The sequence below is a fragment of the Seriola lalandi genome, unplaced genomic scaffold (genome assembly GCF_002814215.2).
Source record: "Seriola lalandi dorsalis isolate HSWRI2012SDOR001 ecotype SW California unplaced genomic scaffold, Sedor1 jcf7180002054479, whole genome shotgun sequence".
Taxonomy (NCBI): Eukaryota; Metazoa; Chordata; class Actinopteri; order Carangiformes; family Carangidae; genus Seriola; species Seriola lalandi.
In genome coordinates, this window is record NW_019525032.1 from 29,850 (window position 1) to 41,296 (window position 11,447).

Consider the following 11,447-nt stretch of genomic DNA (forward strand, 5'->3'; position numbering starts at 1 on the left):
GTAGGACATACATCTTGTCCGTATGTGTCTGGCTCTTTCTACTGCCCGTCCACCTGCCAGTGCTGGTGATGCTCCAGTACTCGGCCACTGACCTGCTCCGGCTGCGCTGTCACCTGCCTAGACCTGCGCCTGAGGCACTCCACCTTCACCCGGACATCACCTTCCAGCCCCGCCGGAGATACATTCACCGAGGGTCCCGCTGGAATTTCCACTATAACAGCTCAACAACAATAAAGTCCATCTGGTCCAGCTCTTGACGCCCTCCACGCTCCACCGGCCGGGTTGTCGACCACAGCTTGTTGACCCGCCTAGACTCGTCGACTAACACCACCTCCAGCTGCGACAAGACCTCACTCAACTTCGCTCTGCTAAACATCCGCTCACTGACAAGCAAGGGACATCTCATCCAGGTCATCATCACAGACCGTAAGCTAGACTTTCTTTGTTTAACCGAGACATGGCAACAGCCCAACGTCTTCTCCCAGCTGATTGAATCCACTCCTAGTGGATTTGTTTACGTCTGTCAACCCCGTGGCTCCGGTCGGGGAGGAGGTCTCGCGATAATTTACCGCGACAAGTGGAAAGTCTCGCCGGTGTCTGTGCCCGTCTCCAGCTCGTTTGAATCCACTGTCTGCGAGCTGTCTGGTCCCACTCCAACCATCATTGCTACTGTCTACCGCCCCCCCAAACCGAATAGTGACTTTTTAAATGACTTTGCTGCTTTCCTCTCCCATTTAGCCTCTCTCTCACCAAATATAATACTGGTGGGTGATTTCAATATCCACATGGACATAATCAATCTACCTCTCACCAAAGACTTCACATCCTGTTTAGAGAGTTTTGGATGTCAGCAGCATACCACTATTCCCACACACTCCAAAGGACACATTCTGGATTTAATCTGCTGCTCCGGTGTCACCCCCCTTGAATTTACAGCTGATGAACTCCCCATAACTGACCACTTTCTCCTCTCATTTACAGTGAAACTCACTCCTTCCATTTCTAAAACACCACGCCTCATTTCATTCCGGAATACAAAGAACATCAACCCTGCCACTCTCACATCAAGTATCCACTCCTTCTACCTCCCTGACATCCACAACCTGTCCACCCCTGATGATCTGGTTTCTCACTACAATACTGGACTTCATAATATTCTTAATTCTCTTGCTCCGTTAAAAACCAGATCTGAGTCCTTTTCCGTCTCCGCCCCTTGGTTCACCCCTGAACTTCGTCTTATGAAAGCCAAAGGTCGGCAACTTGAACGACTCCATCGAAAAACTGGTCTAACTATCCACAAAGAAATGTACAATAACCATATTTTACATTATAAGGACTCCATTGCCACCACCAAAACCCACTACTACTCCAGTATCATCGAAGCAAATAAAGGAAACTCCAAGCAACTGTTCTCCCTGCTCAACAATATCACCCAACCCAAGGACTCTCTCCCCCCTCACTTATACACAACCTCCTTCTGCAACTCCATTATGTCTTTTTTCACTGCAAAAATCAAGAATATCCACTAGCACCTAGGTCCAAATCCTCACCTCAGCATCTCAGCCAACTTTCACCCATCCACACACTCATTCTCATCCTTCCTGCTCCCCACTCTCTCAGAAATCAAAGAACTCATTCAGAAATCCAAGCCATCCACTTGTCAACTGGACCCCCTCCCCACGCAACTTGTTAAAGCCTGCCTTCCCTCTCTGGTCCCCCTCAATTCTGCCATCATCCATTCCTCTCTCACCAATGGAACTGTCCCTACATCTTTCAAAACTGCTGCCATTACTCCAATTCTGAAAAAACCTGGCGCCGACCCCTCCAACTTCAACAACTTCCGTCCTATCTCCAATCTACCCTTCGTGTCCAAAATCCTCGAAAAAACTGTTGCTTCCCAACTCCATTCTCACCTATCCCACAATAAACTGTATGAACAGTTCCAGGCCGGTTTCCGTCCACTCCACAGCACTGAAACAGCACTCATCAAAATCACCAACGACCTCCTGATGGCAGCTGATTCTGGGCTCCTCACCATCCTCATCCTCCTCGATCTGAGCGCAGCCTTTTATACCATCTGTCACACCACTCTCCTCAACAGGCTGTCTTCCATTGGCATCACCCACACTCCATTAGACTGGTTCACATCTTATCTCTCTGGCCGCACTCAGTTCATTCAACTCAAGTCCTTTAAATTCATCCCCTCCCCCGTCACTTCCGGTGTGCCCCAGGGCTCTGTCCTAAGGCCCCTCCTCTTCATCATCTACCTCCTTCCCCTCGGCAATATCTTCCGCAAATTTAACATTGACTTCCACTGTTACGCTGATGACACCCAGCTCTACCTTTCCACTAAACCCTCATCCACTCTCCCGCCCACCTCCCTAACTGATTGCATCACTGAAATAAAAACCTGGTTCACCTTTAAACTTCCTTAAATTAAACAGTAACAAAACCGAGGTTCTCCTCATTGGCACCAAATCTACTTTATCCAAAACCAACAGTTTTTCTGTCACTATTGATAGCTCCTCCGTTTCACCCTCCCCCCAGGTTAAGAGTCTGGGTGTCATCCTTGACAGCACACTATCCTTTCAATCCCACATCAGTAACATTACCCGGTCTGCCTACTTCCACCTACGAAACATTAATCACCTCCGCCCCTCCCTTACCCCCCACACTGCCGCCATCCTTGTCCACAGCCTCGTCACTTCCCGTCTGGATTACTGTAACTCTCTCCTCTTCGGCCTCCCTCTTAAATCCCTCCATAAACTTCAATTGGTCCAGAACACAGCTGCTCTGCTCCCCGTCTCTGGAACCTACTACCACCCCAACTCAGAATTATCGATTCATTCCCCCATTTCAAATCTCAACTCAAAACACATCTCTTTAAAACTGCCTTTTCCATCTAATGCCAATTGCTCTGGCACTTTTGTATTGTTTTTATTTTTATATTTCATTTTTATCGTTGTTAATTAATTAATTAATTCTTAATGTGTTTTAATCTCAATTTGTGTAACTGTGTACGGTGTCCTTGAGTGCCAAGAAAGGCGCCTTTAAATAAAATGTATTATTATTATTATTATTCTGGTCCAGCCAAAAACAATGAGCTTAAAGAAGCTAAAAAGATCAGTAGAGCTGAGGGGAACTGCCAGTCAGGTGACCAACACCTTTCAGTTTACACAGCCATTTAGTTCATTGTTAATATAAACAAAAAATATATAGAAAATTCTATTAGTACAGCTTTAAATTTATATGGTCACTTAATATATGGTGAAGTAACCATGAGACATTTACAGTTTGCAGTATTTGACTTCAACTATGGACCAAATTACCACCCGACTTTTGAGATTCGGCTAACCGCAAGCGAGCAGTTAGCGATTGTGAAAGTCCAAGACCAAGAGAAGAAACACGTCTGGGAGTATCCTGTTGAACTAACTGGTACAGAAGGCTTGATTAATTACTCATTCACACATTTGAAAATTCATGACTCTTTTAATTCACACAATTCTTCTTTTGTTCTACATGTAACAATTGATGTTTGTCACCGGAGCCTTGAACAGGGTTATAGATAGATGCTAAATGCTATTTAGTTTCCTGCAGAAAATCAAACTGTATGCTTCACTGTCTTGCAATTTGTTTCTTGTTCAGATTTAAAACCAGCCTCAAGTTCAGCTTCCCATCCCCCAGCCAGTGAACCAGCCTCGCCCCCCGTCCCAGTTGAAGAAGGAGGTGAGATACACTGTTGAATGACAGTCAGAAAACCTAGTGAATGTTCTCTATGGAGTTTTAAACACGTCTCATCAAGTCTAGTATAAGTCAAGTCTGAATATGCACCTTTCTAACTTAATTTAATCAATAAATCATGGATCAAATGCAGAGTTCCCCACAAGGATTAAACAACGCTCTGCACTAAAAATGTTGAAATTGATTTCTAGCCCTCCAATCAAAGTAACTTATCTTCCAGGTCGTGATCCAAGTGGGTTAAATCTACCAAGCAGAGGGGAGGACGAGGAGAAGCTGTTCTCTGCTCGGGCAGAGTTTATTGCCAGAGTGTCCATTTCTGTTCTAAAAGACCTGATGGATCAGCTTCTGAAAAAGAGGGTTATAAACGAAAGGGAAAAGGAGTCGATCCCAGCGTTGCCCAGAGCAGACAAAGCAGAAGGCCTGATCGACATGGTGCTAAGGAAGGGAAATCCAGCCTGTAGACTTTTGATCGACACCTTCTGTGAGGTGGATCCGTATCTTTCTGCACAGCTGGAGTTAAACTGAAACAAAAGTAAGAAACTGTTGGATGAACCTTGCACAGAAGACCAGACTCTAACATCTGGTGCGAGAAAACTGGAGAAATGTTTACAGCATTTATATCAAACTGTAATGATCCAAAACTCAGGCAGAAGCTAAACACTGTCACTGTAGTGACTTGGGTTCAACAAAATAAACCTAAGCCACAGTGAGGGGCTGCTACTGGGATGCGTAGTTGACGCGTCGTCATGAAGTGGCTCCATATGATAAATCAAAACATCCGACTTGTGCTTACGATTATGATGTATTTATTTACCGTGTAACAAAACAGCCTTTGATATTCACTCACATATGTTGTACCAATAACTGAAAATAAACATAAACAACGTAAACATTGGGCTCTAAACGGCGACGGTCAAAAACTGTGTGCTTCTCCCCGGTAAGCAGCACACCTGAGGAGTAATTGCCTCTTCTTCTACTTATACATTTCATGTGTTGCCATTCAATACGCCACCTACTGTGGCAACCAGTGCATTACTTTAACACACACACAAATATACAAATGGCTCTAACAGTCACATTATGTTTGTTTTTCAACAGATCTTTTAAATCATTTTTTACTGTCCTGAATAAAGGACTCCACTCATCATGTGGTTTTGTTATAGCATACTGTATATTTTATATGGCACACTTTATGTATCAGTGTAAATATATGTACAACTTAAAGTGTTGGTGGGACTTATTCTTACATGAGCTCAACTTGTATCAGTTGTCTGTCTAATTATTTTTTTATAAAAGACATTTTCTATTCTAAGATATTTTTCTACGTATTTCTTGAATGTAAAATGTGTCTGTGTGTAACACATACAGTATATATTGTATTTATGTGCATTATTTAATGTCAAACTGTTTGTAATTCTTCACTGCACTTTTCAAAGACAGTTACAAAGGCATGTCTGATTTTCTTTTCTTGTTACCTATAGAATATCACTTCATCTTTCACTCCTTAGAAAAATTTGGCTTTGGGGATTTTTGCTGTCAGGCCATTAAAACTTTGTACATTAATGGAAATAGTTCAACTGAAATGAAACACGGCACGACTCCCAGATTCGCCACGGATGTCTGATCTCACCTTTCTGTCTTTGCTCTGCACACAAGTTCTTGCAGCCCATATACAGTTAGGCCCAGAAATATTTGGACAGTGACACAAGTTTTGTTATTTTAGCTGTTTACAAAAACATATTCAGGATACAATTATATACACATAGACTCTCAGCTGTAATTTGAGAGTATTCACATCCAAATTGGAGCAAGGGTTTAGGAATTACAGCTCTTTAATATGCATCCACCTCTTTTTCAAGGGACCAAAAGTAATTGGACAATTGACTCAGAAAGCTGCAAAAAAAAAAACAAGGCTGCATGGGCTCTTCCCTCGTTAACCTGTCACCAATTAAGCAGTTAAAAAGTCTGAAGTTGATTCCAGGTGTGGCGTTTGCATTTGGAAGCTGTTGCTGTGAACACACAACATGCAGTCAAAGGAGCTCTCAATGGAGGTGAAACAGTTCATCCTGAGGCTGAAGAAAAAGAAGAAATCCATCAGAGGAATAGCAGAAATGTTAGGAGTGGCCAAATCAACAGTTTCAACATCTTTTCATAATACAGCTATTAATAATATTGGCAAAATGTTTCATCCATAAAAGTAAATTGACGAACCAAAAACCATCTTTCATTGCCTTCCTGAAGGAAACAGAGAATTATATAGAACTTCTTATGTATGTCTTATAAAATCTTTATGTAATGTATGTTAATTTACCCCTGGTGCTTCTTTTATTTATTTTCTTTACTGTGCCCCTGTATTCTCACTGTTGCTTTTGTTGTTTGTTTTGTATACTGTCCTCCTTTATACTGTTTATCAATCAAAAACAAAACAAAAAACAAACAAAAAAAAATACAGGCGGAAGTAGTCGATCATCGATCGTTCGATAACACGAAACCAGGCCTGAGTAGCAGATCCCTGCGCTACTCGATGGCGGCTGAGCGGGAGGGGGGCGGACGACCACGATGGAGTTGCAAAGACGAGCAGCGGCGTAGATTGAGCTGCGTTATAACTTCGTCTTCCTGTGTATAGCAACCAAGGACGGAGAAGCACGGCCCGATATGCAGTGAGTAAACATTTCCAACCGACGGAAGCCGCGGGCCCGGATCGGTCCCGCTCAAAAAGCCCCGAGCCGCCAGGCCCGCTGCTAGGCGCTAAGTTAGCCGGCTAGCTCCGCTCAGGTACCCGCTGCTAATATGGAAAACTGGCAGCTTTAGACAGGATTAGTCCACGGTTCCAGTTGTTTCAGGCTTACAGATGATCCAACATCCACATTTAGAGCGTCAGTCTGGGCGTTTACGGCGCTTCTTTGCCCCAGTAAACACGTTAGCTCGCCGCTTCGCTAGGTAGCTAGCTACTGGGAAGATGCTGCGCCCAGGAGGGTAAAGTTATCATGGACAGAATGAACCGGAGTTTAAGTTCTTTAAAACAGATGCACCGTGTTTTACAACATCCTATCTACCTGTAAACTCCCAGACTTTCACAGTTCGTGCTCCCAATGATCTCTGACGAGAGAGAAAGTGACGTGAAGGTGTCTTCTCTGAACGGAAACGTCAGGTGTGTGACGCTGCACGGTTTTTTGTTGTTGTCGTGGTTTTCAGGTCATGAAGCGGGTTCGCACCGAGCAGATCCAGTATGCCGTGGCTCAGTACCTGAAGAGGAGGCAGTATGTGGACACCGACGGCTCCCTGAAAGGAGCCAAACTGTTCCAGTCGGCCGAGGAGATGGCTGCCAGCCTCACAGGTGAGCCAGCTGCACAGGTGAAGGTGGTGGAGCACCTGATGCATGTAGCTACACACAGAACATTTTGGGTTCGGTTGGGTTTCTTTTTCTTTAATTAACAGGTAAACACTGATGTGGATGGGTTGTTATAATTTGGGCTGCTTTTACTACCATCAGGGCAGATTCCACCTCCAGGTGTTTCCATTCAGTTATACCTTTAGCACCTGGTCGCAGCTGTTTCTGCCAAAAACCAGAGTCATAACTCAGTCACTTCTGTACACACAGACATGATACTCATATTTTCTGATTCAGTGTGACTCACACTTTCTGAGGGTATCGTTTTCTCCGACGTCAATCATGAACAAACGTCCACAAACCTGCTTAGAAATCATCTTACTTCCCTTATAACTCCAGAACGTCCCATCATGATTTTACCTTTTACTTCAGTATCTAAGTTAATCCAGTGAAAGTTGTTTGTACATTTAGTTTCGTTGAACGAACCAACAGGTCATAAATTAGCAGGACTACGAGCTACATTAAAATGCTGCCAACATTTAATGTTCTACTACTAATAATAATGATATTAATAATCTATAGTTCCATGAATGTGAAAATCTTCCAACAATAACGGACACAGTTCCAGAGTGAATGATGCTTATGAGATTAACAAAGCTGTTCATTAGCTACCAAGGATTTTCAGCCACAAGGACAGGAGAGGTGGTAGACAACACTTGTGGAATTTAAATGTATGAAGTGTTTATTTTTATGTATCTCTCTTGTCTTTAAATTGGCAAATTCCTTTTGTTGTATGATGTTGGAACAATGATTACAGGACGCGTTTTCTGTAAACGTTTTTAGTGTTGCAGCTCTACAGCGTCTTCCTTAAGGTTGTTTTGTGATTTCTTTAAAAAGAAGATGAAGAGGAAGAATATTTTACTTTACTCTCTCTCTCTCTCTCTCTCTCTCTCTCTCTCTCTCTCTCTCTCTCTCGGAGCAGTGCAGACAGAGTCGGGTTGTGCCAACATCGTCTCTGCTGCTCCCTGCCAGGCGGACCCGCAGCAGTATGAGGCTCAGTACTCCAGGCTGCGCTCCTTTCTCTCAGGTACGACGTGCACGTCCCTGCAGCTGCCTGTTGTGCCAGTTAAAATATCTGCTCTAAGTTGTTTTGGAAATAGTTATCCATCAAATCATGTTTCCTTTTTAGATGCTACATGAGCTTGTTTTTATTGACACAAGGAAATGTTTTATTTCCACGAAATTAGAAACAGAAATATCCTGGGCGAAGGAGGTGAGCAGCGTCCTCTACCCGCTCTTCATCTACCTCCACCTGGACATGGTGCGATGTGGCCTGAAGGGGGCAGTAGACGGTTTCTACAGTCGTTTCCACAGTGCCTTTCTTCAGGACAGCGAGCAGCGTGCCATCATAGAGCAGCTCCGCCATGTTCTCACCGCTCAGGACGTTGCAGCCAATCCCAAGCTGAGTGCTTTCCTGGAGCACAAGTATGTGGTTCACCTGACGGAGCCGGCCTACAGCTACCTGCTGCGTTACCTGCAGAGCGAGGACAACAGCGCCCTCTGCAGGGCCCTCAGCACACACCTGCAGGTGGAGGTCACCGCCTCCAGGCGTACGGACTACCAGCTGTACGGAACTGCCAGTGGGGCGACCGCCACCCCGAACTCCACCTCGACCTGGGCGGGAGTGGACGGGGCGGAGGGCGGGGAGGGGGTGGAGGTCCCCGCAGGGATCCCGCAGAGCGAGGCGGCCCTGGACGCTCTGCAGGACTGCATCAAGAAAGTCCGCGAGGGCCCCCCCTCGCTCACCACCGTGTGCTTTTACGCCTTCCACCACACGGAGCAGATGCTCAACACCGCCGAGGTCTCGGCCGACAGCCGGCTGCTGGCCGCCGGCTTCGACAGCTCCACGGTGAAGCTGTGGAGCCTCCGAGCCAGAAAGCTGAAGGCCCGGCCGCATCAGGCCGACGTGTCGCGCATCCACCTGGCCTGCGACGTGCTGGAGGAGGAGGTGAGGGAGGGATGGATTTGGTTACGGAGCAGTGAACGTGGAAGTAGAGCGGTCGCAGCGGTGTGACGCCTTCAGATCTCCAGTTCTGAAACAGTTAAAAGGATCAAACCCTCAGATTTGAAAAGCTTGACCCACAGAAGCTTCATTCACATTATTGATTCCTTTTAAATAATCAATTAATGTATTTGTGAAGTTTAGGGGTTTTAACTCCTTCAGAATTGACGGGCTTCATAATGTCTCTGTTACATGTGAACAGAAGTGATGTCATAACATTACTTATTGTCTGATCAGCATCAGTGTTTCCATTGATTATTTATTTATTTATTTATATACATTAATTAGTTAACTGATTAAAGCTGCAACCATCAGCCAATTAATCAATTCATCAATCCACAGAAAATTAATCTGTGACTTTTTGCTAATTGATGAATCACTTTGATTATCTGTAAATGAAAAGAAGCCTGAATTCTTCAATGTGAATAAATGTGATTATCACAATTTTCTGACGGATGAAACAATTAGTTAGAAAATAATCAATTAACAGATAATTAATATAATTTGAATAAAAGCTGTAATTGATTAAATTGATATTTTTTTCCCATAATTGAAACTCATTCAAACATTTTCAGGAGACAGGACGAACCGTGTGGAGTCGGGACAGGTGACGTCAGGTGACTGTTTCCTCTTGTGTCTCCTCAGGTGGACGAGGAGGACGGCTCGGGCAGCGAGGTAAAGACGCTGCGAGGTCACAGCGGCCCGGTGTTTCGCACGTCCTTCCTGACGGACAGCTCCGGGCTGCTCTCCTGCTCCGAGGACACGACCATACGTTACTGGGACCTGGGCAGCTTCACCAACACGGTGCTGTACCAGGGCCACGCCTACCCGGTGTGGGACGTGGACGTCAGCCCCTGCAGCCTTTACTTCGCCAGCGGCTCCCACGACCGCACCGCCCGCCTCTGGACGTTCTCCCGCACCTACTCGCTGCGGCTCTACGCCGGCCATCTCGCCGACGTCGACTGCGTCAAGTTCCACCCCAACTCCAACTACCTGGCCACCGGCTCCACGGACAAAACCGTCCGGCTGTGGAGCACCCAGCAGGGGGCGTCTGTTCGCCTCTTCACTGGCCACCGCGGCCCGGTGCTGTCGCTCGCCTTCTCACCTAACGGAAAGTACCTGGCGTCTGCCGGCGAGGACCAGCGGGTGAAGCTGTGGGACTTGGCGTCGGGGACGTTGTTCAAAGACTTGCGGGGACACACGGACAGCGTCACCAGCTTGTCTTTCAGCCCGGACAGCAGCCTAGTGGCGTCGTCGTCTATGGACAACTCAGTCCGGGTGTGGGACATCCGTAACTCCCACGGCGGGATGCCGGCTGACGGCTCGTCCAGCGAGTTGGTGGGACTTTACACTGGAAACACCAGCAACGTGCTGAACGTCCAGTTCATGGCCTGCAACCTGCTGCTGGTGACGGGAACTGCACAAGAGAAAGCAGAGCAGTAGCCACGGACGTTTGTGTTTGTGTTTGTGTTTGGGAGAAAAGGTTGAATGTCTCCAGGTGTGTGTTTGAGAATGTGGTCACCGTTCAGACTGTGGTTTCCTTCCTTCAATGTCAGCACCTGCCCAGGAGTCAGGTTTTTGTTTTCCTCATTAGTTATCGTCATAGAAAAGCAGCAAGGTTAAATATGTTTTATTTTTTGTAATCCTTAAGTTTCAGTCTTCAAAAACTGGTTTAGATATTCTTTTCTAGAGAAATGACCTTCTGTCGCTGGTGGTGTTTTCACATTACCAAAGTGTCTTCACTAGACATCAGTGTTAAAGAATTCCTCAGTTTCTTCTTGTAGCTGATGATTTAAAAAGCGTAAAGTTCTGGGTCTGGTGCCTTGGTGATCGAAGACTGTTCACTCTGCTGTCATGCACAAGTTTAATTATCAATAAAAAAGCAGCATATGAAATGTGACTATTGGAAAATATTGTTCCTGTTGGATAAAAAGATCGAATCTGCAAAAAATAATTTGTACCTAAATAGAAAATGAAAAAGTTGAGAAAATACTTAAAGCTCCTCCAGTGTAAAGGTGTGTGTCCATGTGTAGTGTGATTATAGATCAGCTCTAGCTTCTATATTAATACTGTGAAAGTATCAAAGCCTCAGTCCACAGAGAAATGCACACAGCCTGTATTCAGAAACTGAGCCTTAAAACCAGCCGTCAGGACTTCTGGAACTTTGTGATGTCACAACAAAGCAGTCACCAAGCCCCGCCCAGTGGCTGCTGTATTGGTGACAATCCAGGTTGTGTGCATTATTAGTATATTAGTATATTAGCAGTATTAATATAGAAGCTAGAGCTGATCTATAATCACACTACACATGGA

The 11,447-nt window shown here is 45.3% G+C and overlaps 1 protein-coding gene across 1 annotated transcript; it reads left to right on the plus strand.

Annotated features, from left to right (window-relative positions):
* The first annotated feature begins 6,247 nt into the window (after positions 1 to 6,247).
* Positions 6,248 to 11,029, plus strand: taf5l (TAF5-like RNA polymerase II, p300/CBP-associated factor (PCAF)-associated factor). Its single transcript, XM_023412431.2, has 5 exons — positions 6,248 to 6,401; positions 6,937 to 7,078; positions 8,055 to 8,159; positions 8,320 to 9,080; positions 9,780 to 11,029. The coding sequence occupies exons 2-5, from the start codon at positions 6,940 to 6,942 to the stop codon at positions 10,575 to 10,577; spliced, it is 1,803 nt and encodes a 600-aa protein (XP_023268199.1). The 5' UTR covers positions 6,248 to 6,401; positions 6,937 to 6,939; the 3' UTR covers positions 10,578 to 11,029.
* The last annotated feature ends 418 nt before the right edge of the window (positions 11,030 to 11,447 follow it).